The sequence below is a fragment of the Struthio camelus genome, chromosome 6, assembly GCF_040807025.1.
Source record: "Struthio camelus isolate bStrCam1 chromosome 6, bStrCam1.hap1, whole genome shotgun sequence".
NCBI classification, from domain to species: Eukaryota; Metazoa; Chordata; class Aves; order Struthioniformes; family Struthionidae; genus Struthio; species Struthio camelus.
In genome coordinates, this window is record NC_090947.1 from 12,419,532 (window position 1) to 12,443,343 (window position 23,812).

Genomic DNA, 23,812 nt, shown 5'->3' on the forward strand with positions numbered 1-23,812 from the left:
GCAAAAATTGAGAATGCAAAAACCTTCATCCTATCCTGAAACTGTTGGGCAATTTTACATTGTGCTCCTACTTAAATCTGCAGCAGATCTGGGCAGTCTGAATTTATTATGAACCTGAGAAAAAACTTCTTCTTATGAACCTGAACCTGAGAAAAAACTTCTTCACTGTGAGGGTGACAGAGCATTGGAACAGGTTGCCCAGAGAGGTGGTGGAGTCTCCTTCGCTGGAGATATTCAAAAGCCGTCTGGATGTGATCCTGGGCAATATGCTCTAGGTGACCCTGCTTGAGCAGGGAGGTTGGACTAGATGATCTCCAGAGGTCCCTTCCAACCTAAACGATTCTGTGATTCTGTGATTATTCCTGTAAAGTCCTGTTGCGGTACAATGGGAATTACATTTGTCTAGATTTTGGCTCATGCGTGATTCATGCATCTTGCCAAGGAAAGTGGCTGAGATTTCAATCATCAGTAAAGCCTTTATGTCTTCTAATCGTAATCCATACAACCATGTTCTGCCAGCAGAAAGGATTTTCTGCTCAGAGCTGGGAAGATGGCCCCTCTAAGACAGCCTTGAGGAGGGAGCAGTCCCTAGAAATTTTATGGCTTCTATGTCAAGGCATAAGTTTTTGGGATAGGATGGGACATACAGTTGTTTTAAGGCTATTAACTTTTTTTTTCCTCCTTATGCTAATAATCAATTGCTAGAGAGTTTCTGCATCTTCTAAAAACTCCTCTAATAGGTTGAACTAGAAGAGAAAGCTTTGCTATGGAGCTGCAGTGCTAAAATTGATCTGTCTCCACATTCCATAGTTTGGAGGTATTATGAATGAGGAGAGTCTGTGACAAGGACAGTAGTGCTTTTTTTAGTGATAAATTTATACAGCAACTTCCTATTTTATTTATGTATTCATATGGTACAGGTATACTTATATGTGTTTTCCTGCTATGTACGTTCTATGTGTATGGACGTAAAAGATTAAGCAAACTTCTTGCCTTTCAGTCATTGCACACTTGGGGCACAGGCACTATGTTCCTTATCCTTTGAATTTAAAATACTGCTTTGCATAAAGTTAAATATATTTCAGTTTATATTTCTGAACCAGATCTATGAGATTTAGTTTTTAATACTTTTAAAAATTGGTTGATAAACACCATCTATTATGTCACAGAACTTCATTTTTGCTGTTTGCATTGATTCTGCATTGGTTTTACTATTTATTGTAAATATTTGACTTTCATATAAATTAAAATAGGGAGCAGGAATTTGGGAACCCTGGGTGGAAACACTAAAGTCAGCTCCTCCTATACCACGAGATACGGTGTTTAATGAAATAATTGTACCAACTTTGGATACTGTTCGATACATGGCATTGATGGAATTGTTGACAGTGCATCAAAAGCCTTCTATATTTGTGGGGCCAACAGGAACTGGAAAGAGCACCTATATTACTGTAGGTACTTTTAATACTAATGTTGTAGCTTGTTAAAAGTGTAAGATGAGGAATAATCTGATAAAATTGTTTATAAAAGCAAAATGAGATATTGATTGTTGGATATTATGAAGTAAATTTATGGGTCACATTAGTTTTTAGTTGCTATGCAACTGAAAAATGCAGTTGAATAGCAAAAGGTCAAGGTTTGGTTTTGGTTTTGCTGTATACTTCCAAACTCACTTCTTAAAGAGAACCTACTATAACTGACACAGGACTCTTCAGTCTCGTTCCTGTATTGATTTACTTTATATTGTGATTATACACAATGTATACTTGGGATCGTTTACAGAGAAACCAATACACAAGGGATTAAACCATTTAATAAGGCATCCAATCAGAATTGCTCAAAACAGGAAAATGCATACATTCTCTAGAGTTAGAAGCAGCAGAAATGTGAGCTGCTACTACTGCTGAAAAATTCAGAAAGGGATAATAGCGTTTTGTAGTCAGATGCTACTGTAGCAATTGCATGTATCAGTAAACAGGAAAGAACAAGAATTTTGTCAGGATTGTTTATAGGATATGACTATAGTGGTGAGGGAAATGGGCTAGACAAGATCTTTTCAGGCAGTTTTCTTCAGATAACCAGTTAGCTCTGTCTGGTCATTACAATGAAAAACAACAACTGCTAAATTTATATAATATACTGGGCAGATTTTTTTGAGAAAATGTGACCATATCTATATTGGGAGGTAGAAATTTTTCTCTGACAAATTAAGATTATTATGTTTTGACTTATCCAAGAGAATTGGTTTATCTGATGAAATATCATTATTAAAGAATTCTGTTAGAGATAAATTTCATCTAAAATGATAAAATAGTAATAACAATGATGGCAATCAACCTAAACAGATATTTTTACGTTTCCTGCAGTGTTATAGAATTTGTGTTATCTACAGATGTACTTCAACTATCTTCTTTTCCCAATCCTTCCAGAATTTTCTTTTAAATAATTTGAATAAAGAAGTCTACAAGCCACTACTCATTAACTTTTCAGCACAAACTACAGCAGCTCAGACACAGAATATTATCATGTCAAAGCTGGATAAAAGGAGAAAAAGAGTTTTTGGACCTCCTCTTGGGAAAAGAATGGTAACTCATATATGTATATTTATGTACATAAATAAGTGTGTGAATGCAAATAAGTATGTATTATTTTCTCAACTGTGATCACAAGTGATATTAAGGAAGGATATTTACTTTGAAATAAACAGTTGAAGATTTAATTCTCCTAATTTAGAGCCTCATGTTTCCCTTCTTCCCCCTTCCCTTAGTAATATTCCTTATTTTAGTCAACAGAAGAAAATGAGATGAATAACTGTGAACAGTATTACCATACTTCCCCCTCCAAATTTGGTGATCTTATCCTTGAGTCTCCTGTATGGGCAAGCAGGTTGCTGCCAGCATAGCTTTTTGCAGTATTTTGGTTTCCGAGTTTTATAGAAATTTGGAAGTGAAATCATGGAAAGTTTGTCGCTGTTGGAGGCCTGGATCTAGTATATTGTGGAGAGACTACTGAAGCTTGTTCAGCCCTCATACTATTACCCCTTGTTGCCCATCTACGTGGGCACCAGTGAACTGTGAAGGGAGACCTTGCATAAACCGAGAAGGACTACAGAGCTCTGAGGGCAAAGGTGAAGGACATCGGAGCTCAGGTGGCATTCTCCTTGATTCTTCGGATGAAGGGAAAGAATAAGGTAGGAGTGGATGCAGCCTGCATCCAAGCCACCACCAAGTTAACTAGGTGTGGTGAGCCCGCCAGCTACCAATAAGGTGAGTTCATGGTGTGAGTTTGTTACGGACCACCTGGTCAGGGTGAGGAAGTGGACAAAACCTTCCACAATCAACTCATGGAAGTCTCCACATCACAGATGTGTTACTTCACTGACATCTGCTGGAAGGGCAACGCAGCCATACACAAGCAGTCTAGGTCATTTTTGTGGGGCATTGAGCACAGCTTCTTAAGAGCTGTTAAATGGGCCAAAAAGGCTTGATGGTCTCCTAGATATGCTGCTCGTGTGCAAAGAAGAACTTGCTCAGGGATGTAAGGGCAGTGGCAGCCTTATGAAGCAAGTCTGTAGCAATCATGAAATAACAAGAGTTCAAGATCCTGAGGGGAGCGAGGAAGGCAAGTAGCAGAGCAGAAACCTTGGACTTCAGGAAAGTAGACTTTGGCTTATTCCGGGAACTGGTAGACAAGATCCTGTGGGAGGCACTTCTGAAGGGCAAAGGAGTTCAGGAGAGCTGGCAGATCCTTACTGACCACCTCCTCCGAGCACAGGAACAGTCCATCTTGACACTCAAGAAAACAAGTAGATGTATCAGGAGACTGGCTTAGCTGAAAAAGGAACTGTTAATCCAGTTCAAAAAGGACACATACAGGAGGGGAAGGTGAGGACAGGCTATAAGAGAGAAGTACAGAAACTTTGGCTAGGCATGCATGGATGCTGTTAGGAAATCCAAAGCTCAGTTGTTCAAGGAAAGAGATCGTTTCTTTTTACTCAGTGCTTGTTAGAGTGGAATACTGCATTCAGTTTTGGACCCGACAGGACAGGAAGGATGTTGATAGTTCAAGCAGGTTCAGCAGAGGGCCACCAAGACGGTCAGGGAACAGGAGCACAAGCTTTGCGAAACCTGGAGAAAAGAAGGCTTTAGGAGGACCTAATAGCAGCCTTCCAGTACTGACAAGAAGACAAAGCCAAGTTCCTCACTGGTTTGCCCAACAGGAAAATGAGAGCAAATAAACATAAATGCAAACAAGGGAAGTTCTGACTGAATATAAGAAAAAAAAGTCGCTGTGAGGGTAAATAAGCAAAGAGGAGACCAGAGAGGCTGTGGAATCTCTGTCTGTGGAGGTTTTCAAGATCTGACAGATAAAGTCCTGTGCAACCTGATCTGATATCAGTGTTGAGAGCTCAACTTTGAGCAGGAGATTAAATTGTTATGTTTAAATTGCTGTGGAAGGTGTGTTCATTTTAAAAATGCTACTTTTAGGATTGCCGTAGACTTTTATTTTTTGAACAGTGATTTACAGTAGCACTTTCAAAAGCACTGTTAAAATTGTCTGCTGCTGTATTTGCTGACTATGTAATATGACCTCAGTATGTTTGTGTTTTCTTATTTTCAGTATTTCCTAGCTATTATTTAATAATTGCTCATTATGAAGAGCAAAATACATTTTTATTAGAAGTTCCAGACAGAAGTACCACTTAAAGATGGTGTTTTGAGGTTATTCCTCTCAAAGAGCCATTATTTTAAGATTCTTCTTAAGACTATTCTTAAAAAAAGTGAAGATACTCCTGAAATGGATTTTTGTCTTAATCTATGTTGACCAATAACCCTCTTCAAAGCCATCTCAGTATGTTGCCCAACTTAACAGGCTAAATAGGTTACGAGGCCCACCATATAACCCATTTTCATTTTGACCAAATTTCTGCTCTGTATCATTTAGAGAGTGAGAAGAAAGGAGATAAAATAAATGTGTTTAGTTATTATTAAACTCAGCAGTAGGACCACTTTTCAAAAACATGTACTTATGTATGTTACTTGCAGTCATTTCAGTGGGAGTGAACTGATGTGCAGTGTTTTTGGAATCAAGCCAAATTATGACATATATTCAGTTAAATAAATAATCCTTTATGTTTTCCTTTTCAGGTTATATTTGTAGATGATGTTAATATGCCTGCACGAGAGGTCTATGGTGCTCAACCCCCTGTTGAATTACTACGTCAGTGGTTAGATCACTGGAATTGGTATGACCTTAAAGACTCCTCAGTGATTAAACTTGTGGATATTCAGATCATATGTGCCATGGGACCCCCAGGTAAAAGATGTGTATTACATGCTTTTTCCTGTTTCTTTGGTTTCCAAACCTGAATGCTTATTGATGCATAATTTTATAGCGTGAGTGTTTGTAGGAAGGGATAGGATTCAAGGAACCCATTGCTTGTAGGAAACATGAACAGGAGGAAAGGCAGAGTGATTGAGGGGCAGCAAAGAAGCTACCCAAGACTGTCAGTAAGTGAGGCTGCCTTGTAGGAAGGCAAGAATTTGTTTACACAGTATTTTTGAAATTCTTTTCATCTAATGAGACCCTCTGTTGGTCTTCAGTCAGTTTTATTCTTCTTTTAAGCTTTTCTTAAATGGTGCCAAGTGGAGTTTTTAAGCAGATAAACCTTGCCTTTATTTGACAAAAAAATGAAGTAAACTATATGACATAAAGAGGTAATTATATTTCTGATAGGCTATGTATATCCTGATAATATATAGATAGAGATAAGTATTGATTTACTCTATTGCTACCATTTTTGAGCTGCATATTTACTTAAGAGTTGAGTTTTTTACATTTTTAACAGTTAAAAGGAGGAATTAGTGTTTCTTTGATATGCTGTTTGTTTTTAAGGAATTTATACATTCAATTGCCTTCACTGCAGCAAGACTCGTGTAGCAGGATTTCTTTCAACAGAATTGTTCAAAGCCCTGTCTCTGACAAACCACTTAACAAGTTTGTCAAAGCTGTTCTGAGCATAAGATTTACAGTGTTTAATCAGGCTGACTGGTGTTTTCCTTCCATTTTACCCTTGAGCTTCCCTGTCTTTTCTCCATTTCTTTTATAGAAATGTTTTTAAACTGCCTCTGCCGCACAGCCACACACACCCCCACACGTGCTGTTGCCAGTGACTGTCCTCTGCTGATACGTACCTTTGTGTTTTTAGCAGTGATGCATAACAGTGTTTAGGATAGGGGCCCATCATTTATCCACCTGTGTGGCTTCCTAAAGAAGCAAAATTGCTTCTTACAATCATTTTAAATTAAAGGCAGCGTTCATATGCAATTCGAAGCACTATATCTAAGTCTGTGGAATAACTGAGCGGAAGGAAACTGTGATAATCTTTAAGCCATCCTTACTTTTCCTAAAGCTGAGGTAAAGTCATGAAGTGTACTAGCTTCTGGTGTAACTTAATTGCACAGGTCTTTTATATGCTGGAATTGGCCAAATCTTGGAGGCACTTTTGCTATAAAGCCTACCTTCATGCTACATTCCTCTCTCAGGATGATAATGTAGAACTGACTGTATTACTTTGAAAATGGGTAGAATTTTCTTTCTCTGGAGAAATCTGTAGCCAGGTTTGTTCCAGTACTCTTTTGGTTGAATGATATAAAAAGGACTAATCAAATGAACAGGTTAGTGTTCCTAACTGTTTGTGTCAAAAATTACAATTCAGCTTCAGGCTGAAGAATTTATTTTAGTAGCTTTATACAGGAAGCTGCTTCTGGAACTCACAGAATTATATCCTCCTGTCCAGCCTGTGTTTAGTTAAATTCTTCTCTGAATACAGAAATGAAAATCTGAAGCCTTCTGCTTCATGTATATAATGCTACTGAAGCAGTATTTATTCTTTTAAAGCTATTTTGTTAAAGTTACGTTTAAAATTTCTATTTGAAAAGCCTTATCTTTTGGGTAGAATACATATTTTTATCCTAATAGCTTGTGTAATTTTGCCATCAGTGCATGTGTAAACTTCAAAATGCGTTGTGAAGTACTGCGTCCAAGAGACGATTTTAGTTGGGGTAGGAGGAAGTAAGATAAATAACTGTCCCGTGGTCTATTTAGCATGAAATATTGAGACTCCTCAGCAGATTCTAGCAATGTATGCATAGTTAAGTTTAGAGAATCACTAGTTTTGCTTGCGATCTTAACTGACTGAATGTGAGACAGCTCCAGGAAACTAAGTCCCAGTTGCATTAGTGCAGGCTCCTGAGTCATGTGTCTTAGAAGGGCTTATTTATTTCAGCCTAGCTTGCCAAGTTTTATGCTGGTGGATCTGTCTCCTGTGGATTTGCCTTTAACTGTGCTCCCAATGTCAGGAATGGAAGCTTGCCCACTTCTCAGCTACTTCTTGCCAATTTGCTCCTATAAGAAAGTTGAATGTGCTGTGTAGCAGCTTATCCCTGGATTCCCAAAACAAGGAGCTAGTATTCAGTAAATTTATACAGTTTTCTTCCCCTTATTTCCATACATAGATTCATTGTCCAAATCACAATCTAGTCATAAAAACTGCTACTTTAGAACTGAGATTTAAATTTAAATTAAATTGAATAAAGTACGCAGCATTAGTTGTATAGACTTCTTTCATGGGATGCTTTGAAAATTAAGAACATAGGTTTAGAGTTTATGATAAAAAATTTTCTTCTATGCCAAAAGCATAGTTAAAATAGTGTCAACTGTCTCTATATATGTAATCTTGACCGTTTCAATCTGTATGTTACAGACTGCTGTTGTTTACAGGTGAACAGATTCACGCTGAGTACTGAATTTTTTTTTCTGTCTCATTGCATTCATTAGGGCTATGATTAGCGTACGTGAGCCTGATGGCTGTATTAGAGATGAATAGTGGAAAAAAATTGCTAGGCTTTAGTGTTTTATTCTAAATTTTTCTATTATTTGCAGTATTTATGCTTTCTCATTTTTAGGTGGTGGTCGAAACCCAGTAACGCCACGATTCTTGCGACACTTCAATACAGTTACTATTAATGAGTTTGACGATGAATCCATGTACACAATCTTTTCTAGAATCTTAGACTGGCATCTGACTACATGGTAAGTGACTTTTATATATTTGGAAAAATCAAAGTCAGCATTTTAATTATGCTGGTAGGAAGTCTCCAAGACACATTTGTAGGTCCCTGCTGAGAAGAAATGAACATCTGTGGTATCTTATGCCTTTTGAGGTGTTCATTACTTCATAAAACCAGGGCCCGTTTTCAAAAAAAAAAAAAAAAAAAAAAAAACCCTCCCATGGAGAAGTTTTTGTTCTGAAGTTTCTAACAAAGCCTTAGATTAGTTAAGGCTACTTCAATTAGTTGAGATATTTCTGTAACAGCATTCTTTGATGTATAATAAATAAAAGTACAATTTCATTAGTCATTATTCTAAGAATACAATTGGAAAGTGCTTTTAGGTTTCCTGTGGTTTGAGAAGGCTGTAGGAACTGATTTCTTGTTTTGGCCTTTCACCACTGCATACGTTTTAATTCTGTTATTAGGAATTTTTAGTTTTGTTGCTTCAGATTCCCTTATTCTATCCATTCTGACTGGTAAGTCCCAAAAGATTGTCATATTCTGTTTCTAGACCAGGTTTTCACTTTGACCGTTTCTTAAACTTTGAGGGAGAGATATCGCAGAAGAGAGCAAGGGCTGTTTGTCCTGTCTCCCCCATTGTTGTTGTTAGTAATAAAAATGAAGAAAAAGGGGAAAAAAAATGGTAGAATCAGTTATCTTACTCTGGCAAACTTGTCAGCAAGTCTCACAGTTACTAGGCTTGCTGCACAGACTGAGTTAATCTGTTAATCCAGTAAGAGAACTAAGAATTGTAAAACTGTCTATGAGGAAGTATAATCACAGAACTTAAAAACTGGCATGGGCTCAGAAGTAACTCAATGTTCTTGTATATTATTTGTTTGTTCACATATTAATATGATGAAATTGAGAGAATCATTCTGTTCTTACCACTTTTTAAACTTACCAGTTATAGCTTTCCATCAGAATATGTAGAACTGACGCCACAATTGATTAATGGAACTATGTCTATGTATAAAGAAGCCATGAAGAATCTGCTTCCTACCCCAGCCAAATCTCACTATTTGTTCAACCTCCGCGATTTTTCGCATGTTATTCAAGGTGTTTGCCTGTCAAGGCCTGAAACAACTGAATCTGTAGGAATGATAAAGCGTCTCTGGGTTCATGAGGTAAATCAACTAAAACCAAGAAATTATATTCTTTTTATAAATAAGAAGGTGGTCCAGATTTTTTCTCAGGGCTGTTGTATGAGTATTTTTGCACTATAATTTTCTATTAGCTAATAACTATGAATTTGTATCACATTCGTGAGAAAGGATTTTGTTTTATGAAGTAAGATTTTAATTATGGATAGTGTGCAGGTAGAGAAAATCAGACTTTTTCAAGGTATGAATCATATCTTAGAGAAACTGATTGTCACTTCCTTCATTTTTACGTAATTATTTAGTCTCTGCTGCTCTGAATGACTGCACAGTCCTTTCTGTTTCTTCTCTTCCTCCTCCTAAGCAACAAATCAATGGTGAGAAGAGTAGCAAGTAGTCCATGGTCACTGGAAATAAAAGACATCTAAATTTTGGTCCCCACTTTCTTTTTTCTTTCTGGATCCCCTTTAGAAGAAACTCTTGAGTTTTCTGTCTTCAGCAAATACTGTCTTTCAGACATAATAAAATAGACAAACAAGGTGAGTGCAATTGAATGATCCCTTTTGGAAATAAGAAGAAAAAAGCACAAAATCCGCCCAAATTAAAAGAAAGCAAAGTCAGTGACAACTGTTGCTTTTTAAAATATTTAGTTGTAGTTTATAAAGCAGGAATGCAGGTCACAGAATCAAATCAACATAAAGTCCCCATAGAAGGGATCATTAGTGATGATGCCGTCCATCCTCCTTTCCCAAAGCAGGATCACCTAAAGAAAGGAACAAAAGTAACTCCTGAAGATGTCTTTCTAAGATTCTTATGGTTCTATAAAGATGAAGGCTGTTCAGCCTTCCCAAGCACTCTGTTCCTGTTCTTCTCTTTTTCATACAACAGATTGTCTAATATCCAACTTCGGTCTTTCCTGAAATATAAATTCCTAACTGGTCTTATCTGGTCATGGCAGAAAGAACAAAATATTCCTTTCCTCTTTGCAGCAGTCTCTTATACATTTATGCAGAGTGTTTATAAATATATAAAATGTGTGCCTATGTGTGTGTGCATGCGTGCACACACACATGCATGTGTGTATTTCTGTGTGGATTTTCACTTCAACTCAGAAATAATATTACTGGCATCAAAAATTGTTCAAATTGGTTCCAAACAATTATTTTGTTTTTTTTCAATGTAGTGAAGTTTAAGATAATTTATACGTTGAAACCTTTTTCAGATTTATATTTCTGTGATCTTAATTAAACTAGGTGTAAATTAAAGAGCAGAAGCAACTATTGAAAGGATTACATTTTCATTATACAGGTTCTTAGAGTGTATTATGATCGTTTGGTGGATGGTCCTGATCGGGCCTGGCTTGTTGGATTTATCCAAGAAGTAGTGAAAAATGACTTACATGAAGACTTCCATGAACTTTTCCAGAATCTGGACTTCAATAATGATGGAAGAGTGGAAGAAGATGATTTACGTAGCCTAATGTTTTGTGATTTTCATGACCCTAAGAGAGATGACACTAACTATAGGGAGATTAATAATGTGGATCAATTGCGATTGATTGTAGAAAGCCACCTTGAAGAGTTTAATAACATGAGCAAAAAACCAATGCAGCTTGTCTTGTTCCGATTTGCTATAGAACATATCTGTAGAATTTCACGTATTCTGAAACAGCCTCGAAGCCATGCACTCCTTGTTGGTGTTGGAGGTAGTGGTCGACAATCTCTTACTCGATTAGCAGCCCATATGGCTGATTACACACTTTTCCAGGTTGAAATAAGTAAAAGCTATGGTACCAATGAGTGGCATGAAGACTTAAAACTCATACTAAAAAAATCTACTGAAGGAGAAATGCAGGGAGTCTTCTTGTTCACAGATACACAGATAAAAAAGGAGTCATTCTTAGAAGACATTAACAACTTACTAAATGCAGGTGAAGTGCCAAACCTCTTTGCAGTAGATGAGAAGCAAGAAATTTGTGAACGAATGCGTCAAATAGACCGCCAGCGAGACAGGACAAAACAGACTGATGGCAGTCCTCTAGCTCTTTTTAACATGTTCACTGATCGTTGCCGAGATCAGCTTCACGTAGTATTGGCAGTGAGTCCCATCGGAGATGCTTTCCGTAATCGTCTTCGAAAATTTCCAGCTCTTGTCAACTGCTGCACACTAGACTGGTTTCAGGTAAAAACAAAGAGTTAATTGTGCTTGTTATTCTAATGGAAGTGCTTTAGAAACATGACTTCAACCCTTTTTGTACCAAGTAATTCTCTTTGGTCAAATTAGCAGTGAAAATCATCTTGCATTTTCTTACTGTTGTGGTCTAACTTACTTACCCTGTTAGAACCATCCTGACTGTAGTGAAGGCCAGTACAGGCAGAATGTAAAATCACCAGGAAAATAACTATCTGATTCTAGTAAAAGAATATAACTGACTGAACACAGTACTGTAGACATAACAGAAGTAAGTACATAGTGATATCTTCTGTTGCCGTGGCTATCAGAATATAGGTTGCCAAAGAGTTTGAAAGTGAAGTACTATCAAAAAACCGGACATGTTTGGATGCAGAAAACCAGACTTTTCTTCCAACTACTCTGCAATAAGGCTGAATTCCATCTTAATGTTATATGCAAAAGACCTTACACATAATATTAAAGATGTTCTACATCTTTAATCATACAAAAAATTTGAGGAACTCAAAGTTCATGAAGTTTTAAAATGTACTGCTGTATCTGTAAACATTACTTTGAGGAGGGAAAGCAAAGAGATAGTTATAGACCCTTATGGACATATTGAGAATGCAAAATTTTCCTTTTAATAACGGTATTTCTACTAGATGAAATAAAACAGTGGGCTTGAACTGAATAGCCAGATAACTGGGTTCCTTTCCAGTTCTGTTATTGTCTTCTCTGGGGATCTTGGATCAAGCCACTTCTCTGTGCCTCAGTGTCTTTATCTATGAAATAGGGTAAAGATACTTCTTTTGTAAAGTGTTTGGAGGTTTATAAATATGAAATACTGACTATGAGAGAAGTATTTATCTGTATTTATTTGTTTTAGACATGGCCAGAAGATGCATTAGAAGCTGTTGCCTCTCGCTTCTTGGAAGATATTGAAATGTCAGAGGAAACTCGGAGCGGCTGTATTGATATGTGTAAAAGCTTTCATACATCTACCATTGTTTTATCTAACTTATACCATGCAGAGCTTCAAAGACACAACTATGTTACACCTACCTCATACTTGGAACTGATCTCCACTTTCAAAATTCTACTGGAGAAGAAGCGCACGTGAGAATTTATAATGTGGACTTTTCTAGGGGAACTAAAAATATTATCATCTATCTGTTGTAGCTAATCTGAACAAAATAGATGTTCAGATGTTCTTAGTTAATTTAAACTGACAGAATGATAGATAGATTAAATGTATTCCTCAGACACATGCTTGCTTATTGGACTGAAGATCTGACTTGCACTTTTAAAATCTTCTTGCATTAGACCGCTTCTAACATCCATAGTCATGTTGCTGTATCTTGATTATATCTATTATGCTGCAAGAGTAATTAATGCACCTACTACCTGTGTGGTTCCAGCTATGTGGTAGCACACTACTTATGTGGTACTAACTTCCGGAGTTGCTAGGTGCTGTTGGCTTCCTAGTGTGGTACAGCTGTGCCTGTGCGGAAAAGACCTCTGTATGCATGTGTGAGTCTTTTCTACTCTCAGGGTAAGGGAGGGAAAGTTCCTTTTCTTCAGTCCTCTCCTGCCCTTTGATGGGACGGTGCCATGACAGTTAAGACAAATGCTTACCAATTTAACCAATGGACTGTGTGAATTATTGAGTGCATCAATAAACTCAAAAGGTGGTAGGGTGTATTAGTCAAGAAGTAAAGAAAGAAAATCTTGAAACTAGTGACCCAATGCCTTTGGAATTTCTTGATATACACAGTTGGCTGTCAGGAGAGCTATTCACATGCTTCTGCTAAAATGATTTTCCAATAATATAGATCTTATTCCAACCTCAGCTTAACTAATCCTCTTCATCCCTGTCTCCTCCCTCTGCTTTTCTTGTCTGTAATATATTGTGTCATCTCGATTTTTGTAGCTTCTGCCAACCAAGCTCTTCCTGACACTTGTTTATCTATTTCCCACTCTGTGAGGATTCTTGATAGAGTGGTTAAACATTATGGGTAAAGTAATCCCTGCTGTGTTTGCATTGTTGAGCAAATAAATCAAGTTTTGCACTACGTTTGAATATTGACAGTAGCAGCAAATATCTTTATGATTAAATGCTCTTTATTTTCAGTGAGGTGATGAAAATGAAACGACGATATGAAGTTGGCTTGGAGAAACTGGACTCTGCTGCATCTCAAGTAGCCTTGATGCAGTCTGAGCTGGGAGTCCTACATCCTCAGTTGCAGGAAGCTAGCAAGCAGGTTGATGACATGATGATGGTTATTGAAAAAGAATCCTTGGAAGTAGCCAAAACGGAAAAAATTGTTAAAGCTGATGAAAGAGTGGCAAATGAACAAGCTATGGCTGCAAAAGCCATCAAAGACGAATGTGATGCTGACTTAGCACAAGCCCTGCCTTGTTTAGAAAGTGCTCTGGCTGCCCTTGACATTCTCACTGTGCAGGTATGCCTAAGGATACGTATTTACATACTGGAGAGGTATTCAGACAAACAAAAGCATGGAACGTCTGCCTTTCCAGATTTCTCATTAGGCTGATACAAAGGCTTAAAATTTAGTAACTTCTTGAAGTCTTTCAGTTTTAAAAAGCAAAATCTTATTCTGTCTTTATTTTCTAATGAAAAAGCCATAATTAAAATTTTATGGACTAAAAGATCAAATATTTATTATTCTAGACATTTCAAAATTCATAGTTATAAAATGGTTTGAATTAACAATTGAGAAATTAGAAAAAGTGTGCTTTTTACTTTCTTATTCAGAAACTGCAAGGCTGTTAACTAATATTTTTACATACAGTCTTTCAGAGTCTAGAAATTGAGGTTGAAATTCTGCAGTCCTCCCCCCTTTAAGGGACCATTCTTCATAAGAGTATGACAGTGTTGGCTACCACCTCTGGTTTTATAGAAATGCAGATTTTCCATGCCTGGACAATGATTTGCCTATGGTGGGATGAAAGGAAGTCTCCTATATTGTAATAGTGAAGGTGGACTGTGTGCTTCCCCTATTGCTACTGAAAGGAAGGATTTGCAAATATATTAAGGAAAGCCTCTTGGATAGAAAACAAGGGGTTTGTTATTTATGAGTATGGTTGTTTGGTATCAGAGATTTTAGGTTCTCTCATATTCAGATCATTGGCATGATTTGTGACATGAATGGTTTCTTCGTCACTTCAAGGCAATTGCATTATACCTGTGAATAACAAGAAATTGCTTAGTTGAGACAAGAAAGACACTGTGATAGCTACTGAAGCAATGCTTCAGCTGCTGTCAGTGCCTAACCTAGCTAAGAAGGTAGTGTTATAATACAAGAGAAAGAAAACGGGAGTAGGAACTTCCAAGAGGTTTAAAAAAAAAAAAAAAAAAAGAGTTTTTCCTCAAAATCTAGTGAAGTGCATTATGAGCACCAAAACCCTGTGTGTGGGAGAGCTTACAGTTCCAGTACAGGACTCTTGATTGTGATTCACCCAGGCCAGTGTTAATGGTAAGTAGAACAGGACACGGGCTGCGAATTGTGCACATAAACTTGTGTATAGAAATATGCAGAAAAGTGCCTTGTCTGTTAAAACAGAACTATGCATAATTCAGGACTACTGAAATAAGTTTTTACACTCAAAAGGAACTTGGGAGCCTAGTGTAGCCCACAATTCACCAAGGATTAGAAAAAGTGTAATTTCAGGTGTTATTTTGTTGTTGACATCTAAGTTTTGTAGCAATATGCATATAAAGTCACTAAAACAGAACTGGAAAGGACCTCAGGAAGTTATCCAGTGCATCACTATCTCAAGGCAGGGTCAGCTGTACCTGTGGTATTCCTGACAGACATTTGTCTGATGTTCTTAATAACTTCCAATTTCTGTGTCCTCCACTTCACAAAGAAGTGAAACAGATTACACTTTTATCATTAGGGAGATTTTCCTTGTGGTTACCATTATTCTTCCTCGTTATAATTTAACCTTTTTTCCTGTCTTCCTCCCTGTGGACATGGACAACAGATAATTCTTTTCTTCTTTGTCTTTTATGCAGTTAAAGATGGTATCACCCGTCTCACCACCTTCAGTATTCTGCTCTTTAAGCTAAGTAATCCCTATTCTTTTAATCTTTTCTCATAAATCAAACCAGCTTTTCTGGTTATTCTTTCCTGACTTTCTCCATGTACTCACTTCTGGTGCATTGCCCAAAGTTGAATGCAGTATTTCAGCTGAGGTACAGCTAAATACTGTGAAGAGTAGAGCAGTATTATTTCATTTCTAATTTGAGGTTTATCTATTTCTTAATAGTGTTGACACATGTAATTTGTGATACAGGCTAACACCATATCAGTTCCTGAAGACCTCTATTACATAATCATTGCTTTTCATTTCTTTGTTTTTTCTTTCATTCTTTGTTGTTTGTACTAGTGCCAGTATACTTTTCCTCTTTTTTCAGAGCATTTCTACCCTTTGTCAAGATCATGTTGAATTCCTGTCCTCTCCTCCAATATATTTGTGTTTACTCCCAACTTTCTCTTGGTTGGGAATTTAATGACCATATTCTGTATTCCATCTTTCATATCATTAATGAAAATACTGCATAGTTCTGGACCTGGGATAGACACTTGTTCAAATCCTTGCTCGGTTTTGACAGTATTATCAATTGTACTAGTCACCTACTCACAGCTCATCTTTTAGAGGCATCAGATGCAAAGAGCACTAACATTTTAACTCTGTGTATGTCATTTGCTGATGTCTCTCCCTATCCGCTGAGTACTTAACCAACATTTCCCATGTTTTTTTCTTATAATGACTGTAGTTACAGAATTTTTCTTGTTACATTCAATATTGCTTGTTAACTGCAGCTCAGTTTGTGTTTAGCATTTATGATAGCCTCTTACTCTGCTTACAACCCTTGTCCACATTGGGTTAATTGCTTCCTGGAGCAGCTAATTTTCTTTGATTGTTCTTTCTCTTAGACCTCGTTCCCTGGAGATACGGTCAGTCAGTTTTCTGACTGCCTCATTGAAATTTACTGGTCTTATTAACCTGCTCTCCCTCTTTCCCTTGCTTGAACGTTTTGCTGGGCTGCTGTTGTTATTTTTAAAAAAAGGTTGTAGCTCTAGCAGCATTGTTTCACAGCTCCATGGAAATGATTCACTTTTTATTTTATCCAGTCAAGACTGTTTCTCTGCATTTTTAAGGCATAAATGAACATTCCTAGAACTCAAAAGACACCTCTTTTCATCCAAAGTGCCAAGGCCCTTGATCTCAAAGAAACCATGGGCAAGCTGTCAAAATCTAACACCAACTGGCAACATAAACATGAGAATCTAGAAATCCTTAAATATATTGGAGAAAAAGTGTGTGAGCATTCTCTGAGAAAGACTTTTAGAATATTTTAGCTTCTACGCAGAAGTATTCTTTGGAAAGAATGATTTTACATAAATCTTTAGTTTACAAACCTCTTGCTTAATATAGTTGTGCACATGTGTCTACAGCTGTTTCATTCTTTGATATTATTATTCTATAATAGCAGTTAAAACTTTGCTTACTCATTTCCTCCTGTTTCTTATACTATCAGTACTTGTTATTACTAATGAATGAAGAGAGAAGCTGTGTAATAGGAAGAAAAATTTCTTACCAAATAATTTTCTTTCTTCAGCTGCTTCTTCCCTCATTCAGCTCACTTTGAGAGTTTAGTAACAGACCAGAACACTAATCGATTTATTTTTCTACCGAGGGGCTTAAATGCACAGTTTTATTCAGACCAGTTTTTATCTTATATTACCTTAAATCTACTGATTCACTGCTGAAGTGATCCTGTTAGCTTGGAAGTACTGTGTTAGAATTTGAACTGAAGGGGCAGCGTATAACACTGGAGCATCTAAATTTCACAGTTGAGGTGCAATGCCCACGACTGATTAAGGAACAGAAAAAGTCCTACTAAAAAATTACAGATAAGAATTTTTTTCTTCTCTAAACGGATTGTTGACTAGACTTCAAGGTTTTTGTGTAGATGTCAATGTTAGTTTAACATGCGTAGCACCTTAAGAAAGGTCTAGAAAGAATGGAAAAATTGAAATATAAGTATTTTAAAAAGAAAATGAGGTATGTATGGACTAGGCGGGCTTTTGCTCTGATTCAGAGATGGTAGTGTACTTAAATATATCAAGAATGGGAATAGTAAATGTGCTTGGAAAAATAGTACCTTGACATAAAAAGAAGGATTTTTTTTCTATTATAATAGAAAAGTTAATCCGGAACTATACTCAGTGTTCTAAGGGTATTTTTGTTTTTTTTGTTTTTAAGGATATTACAGTGGTTAAGTCCATGAAGAGTCCTCCTGCTGGTGTCAAGCTTGTAATGGAAGCTATATGCATCCTTAAAGGCATCAAGGCAGATAAAATTCCAGATCCAACAGGTTCTGGAAAAAAAATTGAGGATTTCTGGGGTCCAGCTAAGAGACTTCTGGGTGACATAAGGTTTCTTCAGTCTCTTCATGAATATGACAAAGATAACATTCCCCCAGCCTACATGGCTATCATAAGAAAACAATATCTTACAAATCCTGAGTTTGTACCAGAGAAGATTCGAAATGCTTCCACGGCAGCAGAGGGTCTGTGCAAATGGGTCATAGCCATGGAGTTTTATGATACGTAAGTGTTGTATTTAAAAAAAAAAGTTAAAATAAATTTGAATAAAGAGATTGGTTTATTGTGATAACAAAAGCGATTTAAAAGTACTTCTTACTAGTCTGAAATATGTGCAGTCATAAAGATTCCTATAGGATAGCTAATGTTAAGGTATAGAGCCTGATTTTCAGTTCTGGATTTTTCTGAGAAGGTATGGGAGCAAAAATCTGTTCAATAAGCAAAAAAAGCGACAGAGGCATTACTGAAATGTCTTTGGAAGTTTCTGACAATCACATCAAACCTCAAGGATATTTTTTGTCATGCATGGTATTTGACTCGTGGAAAAAACTGTGCTTATTTTTGATGAAGTTTCCTAATTTTAAATGTCTGGAACACACATTTAACCACAAATGGGTGCTGGGTGCCTAAGATCAACCTGCATTTTGAAATTTGAGTCATGGTAAGAGGACATACCTTAATTTGAGAGTTATTTTCTTAGTTGACTAAAAATATTAGTAAATGCATGCTTGGTAGAGTTTTGAATTTAAGAGCAACTTTAAACATTAAAAATACCTATTTTCAGAGAGAAATTTAACTAAAAAAGATGGACTTAAAAAGGAGTATGCAACTTATACCAGTAAGGGGTGGAGGAGTGTTCATTAATTATGAAGCTAATACATGTGAAATACTGCTTTAGTTGAGTATAGGGACATTCTACCGTGTTTTCTTGCCTGTTTTTTAAGAAAGATAAATGGAAAATGTTTTCAATTAAATGTTACTTCAGATTTTCTGATCACAAAAAAATACCTGTGTAAGATACTGAAATCCTCAAAACTAGAAAATGGATCACTGAGTGTGAAGCTATTTTTAATTTAATAAATATACAGAGTTGCCTGTTTGCATGTGTACAGTTACTATGAGTATGATTTAATAACTTTTTTGTATTTTTAAAGGTGCAAATCCATAATGAATTTTAAATAGTGATCAAATGGGGGACACAGTTTGGAAGCATAATGACACAAACTTATGCAATAACCCTTTTCACTTTTAATCGTTACCTATTATTACAGAAAATATTGCAGAAACTGCAAGTCAGTCTCAGCATATAAACAAGTAATGAAATAAATACCATTTGTCTTCAGATATTATCAGATTATGGAACAAAATGTTGCATGATCTATGAGTTGGTGAAGTTTCCCTTTACCTTTCCTGTGTTAACTTTTTTGATAGTAACTCTGCACTGAGGGTGTATCTTTCAGATATTTAATTTATTCTTTGGGTTTATTTAGAGTGACAAAAAATGTTGCACCCAAAAAGCTAAAGTTGAATCAAGCTGAAGGAAAATTAAAGATCGCTATGGACGGTCTAAGAGGGAAACAAGCAGCGCTGAAGGAGGTTCAGGACAAATTGGCTCTTCTCCAGCAGACACTGGAATCCAAGAAACAGGAGAAGGCTGACTTGGAAAATCAGGTATATGGTATAAAAGATTAGTATTGTTGATTTTCAGAAAAAGTTATTTAAAATCTACTTTTTTGTCAAATGGTGTTTTTCACTTTGACTTTCAGTATGGCCAGTTGTTGAACAAGTCCCGCTTTTGGATTGCAACTTTTTTATTTCACTGCAGTGGTCTTGAAGTTATGAATGGGCGAAGCATAGTGAATAAATGCTTTAAAGTAATAAAAAAGTAGATGCTATGATTTTTTTTCCCCTTGTGATACCACTCTTTTGTATTCCCATCTATATCTGCTTTGTTGTGAGGTGATAGATTTTCAATGAGTGGACTAACATTTTGATTCATCATTAACTTGCAGGTGAATATATTTAAGATTTTCAAAGTTTATGTAATCCTTCTGAGGCCTTGGTGTTGCCAATGCACTTGTGAGAATGTTTTTGGTAAACTTTGTTCCTGACTGCTAAATAGCTGTTACGTGTACAGAAAGAGGCAACGTTTAGAAGATAGTGCCTCTTTTCTTTTAAGATTTGCAGTATTTCTTGAGGGTTTTTTTACAAAAAGAGTAGACTTTAAAATGAGGCCTTAATTCCTGCCTGTAGTTAAACTCAGCTCTTTGTGTGTTCCTTCTGCATCCTATTTTGAAGAAGACAGGAGGAGGAATGAAGTACATGAGCAGTTTATCACTACTGTGCTGTACATATAGCTGCTGTGGTTTTCTACCCCGTATATCCCAAGAAGTAGAGAGGACTCTAAAAGCAACAACAGTTGGCATAGTTTTAGTTGGCATAGTTTTTCTCCTATCCCTTGGCTGAAATCTGTCTACTAGATAGTACGGAATTCCAACAGAGCTGGATTATATTGCTGTTAAATCTCCTCCCTCCCCCCTCCCCCCCAAAATATGAACATATTTGAAGGACCACTTAATTTAAAAAAAAACTACCACAACAACAGAAATGGAGACTCTGTATTCACAGGGATGTTTTTGCAGGAAAAAACGTACTTATTTTCATGAAACAGTGACCTCTCTAAGGAGTTTTTAGTCTTTACCTTATGACCTGTAGGTCATTTCCTTGGCTATTAATGTTTTCCATATCATGCACTGAGCTATTATGAATTGCATGTTTTATATTGATCTTTTTACTTTGTTTGGATCAAAACATAACTCTGAAATTTCATGGGCTTTACTGTGCTGTACTGAGACACTTTGTCACATAGATTGTTTTCCTTCTTCAGACATTTCCACTGGATTCAAAAGATGTTTTCTTTCTATTTGATGAATTTATGTAACAAAACAGCAGCACAGGCAAATAATTTTTGAATGCTTTGAATGCCTTGTAAAATGTCTTAAAAGTGATCACATGATTTAGTCAGCAGTATTTTTTTTTTCCTGAGGTTGACTTATGCAGCAAAAAACTACAGCGAGCAGAACAATTGATTGGAGGCCTTGGGGGTGAGAAAACTCGCTGGAATGAGACTGCTTTGGAGCTGGGAAGGCAGTACATCAATTTGACTGGAGATATACTTATTTCATCAGGAATTGTAGCCTACCTAGGAGCCTTTACATCCAACTATAGACAAGTAATATGTAGAGTAATTTTGTCCCCATGTTTTGTAATGATCTAAATGTTATTTGTTTTTCGTCTGTTATAAAGTTTATATTTTTAAAATTATGTTTTAACAGAATTCACAAATGTAACTGAAACTATACTTTAGGATTTTGAGTTTTGTTTGTAAGAATCCTGGGGGAAATTTTTCCTTCATATTACTGTAAAGTACTTATTATTATGTAAAGCAGAGACTCCTTTGGTTGCTTTTCTTGTCTCTGAAGTAATTGCCAGTAACTTTATACCTCATGGCTTTGCTTGACCCGATTCTATTCAATGGCTAAAATCTCCTTAAGTTCAAATACAGTGGAATTAGCGTCTATTTCTGCAGCAGCACAATTAAGCAAGTTTTGAAAGTGCAGTAATTCTGTATAAAAAGAGACAAAAGATACAGCAGCCCAATATCATAGCAGGTTTGTGCTTGTAGCTCTCAGTGAAATAAGTGGAAATTCTGTATAGAAAAGAATTTTAAATTGGCAACTGATTTTAGATATCTCAATTTTGGGATGTCAAAATCAGCTTCACTTTTAAAGCTTTTCGAACAGCAAATATTCCCACTGAATTCGGCTGGATAAATGAATGTCCATCTCTTTTGTAAAACAGATCCAGCTTGTCATAAATTGCTGAAAATTAAGACGGATAAAATCTGTATCTTATTTGAACATAAAATTTGATTTTAATCCTTCTTTCAGCTTTTTATTAAATGTGCTTCCTTTGTGCATTTTTCTTCAGGAGATTCTGTACTGTTCTTTCAAACTGATATTTTATTCATAATGTCCATATTTTGATGTTAATATTTTAAAGCTTTATAATGTGAGCGTTACCCTTACGTCAGCAGCTGTTGCGATTCCCAGTTACATAGTTTTGAGAGTGTTCACTTTCATACGTGTAACTTACAGTTTAACTCCTGCATTGTGTCTGGGTACTTCTTTTGGTGAAACATATTAAACAATGCTGAACTGTATTCCTGGCAAGTATAGATGCAGATGCAGATAATATTTGTAGGAGACTGAGACATTTGCATACTGATTCATTAAAACAGTCTACAATTTTGTTTCATCTGAAAAGTTTAGTATAAGGTTTTCATTCTCTCTGATTGCGTAGTTCCTTTCTCTGTTTAACTGTAGCTGTGGATTACTGGATGCTAATTCTTATTCTCATGGTTGTGGTAACACATACTAGCTAGGTACTTCTTTTAGGAATTGTTGGATGGCATAATTGCTTTTGTGAACTTCTTCATTTCTCATGCTCTAATATTTATTTTCCTTTTTTTTTTCCTTTTTCCTTGAAAAAAAGAAAAGTTATCTTTGGGCTATTAACCTTGTTTTATGCAAATTGGTGAATCCTGTCTATGAATGTCTTCAGCCCTAAGGCCGTTTCCTTTAATGCTACGTTTCTGATTTTTGATGTTGGAGCCTTTATAACTAGTTTTTAGAATAGAAATACTACAACATACTTCTTCTACCTTATGCATAGTTTTCATAGAAGCTTGAGCCTTTCATGGGAACAGGCTATTTGTATACATTTTTCTTCTTTCTAAAGATTCTTCTTAGTGGAATATGCTATTTGGATTACATATTTAAAGGTGTTTGTTTTCATTTTAGTATTATGCACCTTGCACATATGTATAGATGAAGTAGTTTACACAACTACTACCGGAGTAGTAGCTAAACACAGAGAATAGTGAAGAGCAACCCTAAGACTGTTGAGCTGTTATATTTGGCTAAGTCCTGACAGGTGTTTTGTGTGACTTGAAAGTTGAATATGATGATGATCTTTTTTTATTTTTTTTGTTAGCATGTGTATTCTGCACTCATGGTATAGAAGAATACTAATGAAAAGGTTATAAACTCATACTAACGCCCTGAACAAATAAACTGGTATCATATGTAGAGATCATATACAAAGATACGTTTAGAGACATTTTTAGACTCTTTGTACATAAGCAGGAGTTTATTTGCATCTGAACATATAATGAACTTACATGTAGCAATTGGTATAGGAGGAAGTTTAAAAATAGATTTTTGATAGTTCTGGAAATTTTGTGTTCAGACAGAACTTTAGTCAATATTTATCATCTTCTTACCTAGATGCAAACTAAAGAGTGGGCATTACTGTGTAAAACAAAAGACATTCCTTGTTCTGATGACTTTTCCTTAACAAATACCTTGGGGGAACCGGTGAAAATCAGAGCTTGGAATATTGCTGGATTACCCTCTGACACGTTTTCTATTGATAATGGCATCATTACTTCGTAAGTAAAAATTTTTTCACGATGAATAATTTTTGTTGAATATCTTCTTACAACATGCTCTTCAGTTATTACTTTTATAGACGGAGTTGTCTACTTTATAGCCAGTTTAACAGCTAGAGTTATAAAATGGGAAAGGACGGTTGTTTTTCAATTTCTAAGAAATAATAACTCCTTTTAACTTTAGAGTGTGAAGTTTTTAGATATGTGAATTCACTCCTTTTTTACTCCTATGAATTGCTATAATGATACCACTTTTTTCTGACCTTTATTAATTAACCTTGAGGCAAATATATATATCATATATGTGTAAAGTCTTTAGGTTGTATTGAGTAACAATAGGGAAGCTATTCATAGGATAAATATGAAGTGATGAATTTTGCATTTTGCAGTTTGGCTTTATCACTGTTTTAAAGTCATGAGCAGTGAAAGAAGTGGGGGAATAGAATTTTGACTACTATTCTGGTAGTATAATCAGTACGTATGGAAGTAATCCTT

The 23,812-nt window shown here is 36.1% G+C and overlaps 1 protein-coding gene across 2 annotated transcripts in view; it reads left to right on the forward strand.

Annotated features, from left to right (window-relative positions):
* The window catches only part of DNAH7 (dynein axonemal heavy chain 7), a 121,640-nt gene that overhangs the window by 60,616 nt on the left and 37,212 nt on the right, over positions 1-23,812 (forward strand). For both annotated transcript variants that reach the window (XM_068948272.1, XM_068948273.1), the window contains 12 exons: positions 1,254-1,451; positions 2,430-2,585; positions 5,148-5,316; positions 7,968-8,094; positions 9,022-9,241; positions 10,523-11,395; positions 12,273-12,502; positions 13,518-13,848; positions 17,684-18,030; positions 19,296-19,476; positions 20,852-21,037; positions 23,154-23,317. In XM_068948272.1, coding sequence (XP_068804373.1) covers positions 1,254-1,451; positions 2,430-2,585; positions 5,148-5,316; positions 7,968-8,094; positions 9,022-9,241; positions 10,523-11,395; positions 12,273-12,502; positions 13,518-13,848; positions 17,684-18,030; positions 19,296-19,476; positions 20,852-21,037; positions 23,154-23,317 — 3,182 coding nt within the window. The remainder of the gene's footprint in view (positions 1-1,253; positions 1,452-2,429; positions 2,586-5,147; positions 5,317-7,967; positions 8,095-9,021; positions 9,242-10,522; positions 11,396-12,272; positions 12,503-13,517; positions 13,849-17,683; positions 18,031-19,295; positions 19,477-20,851; positions 21,038-23,153; positions 23,318-23,812) is intronic.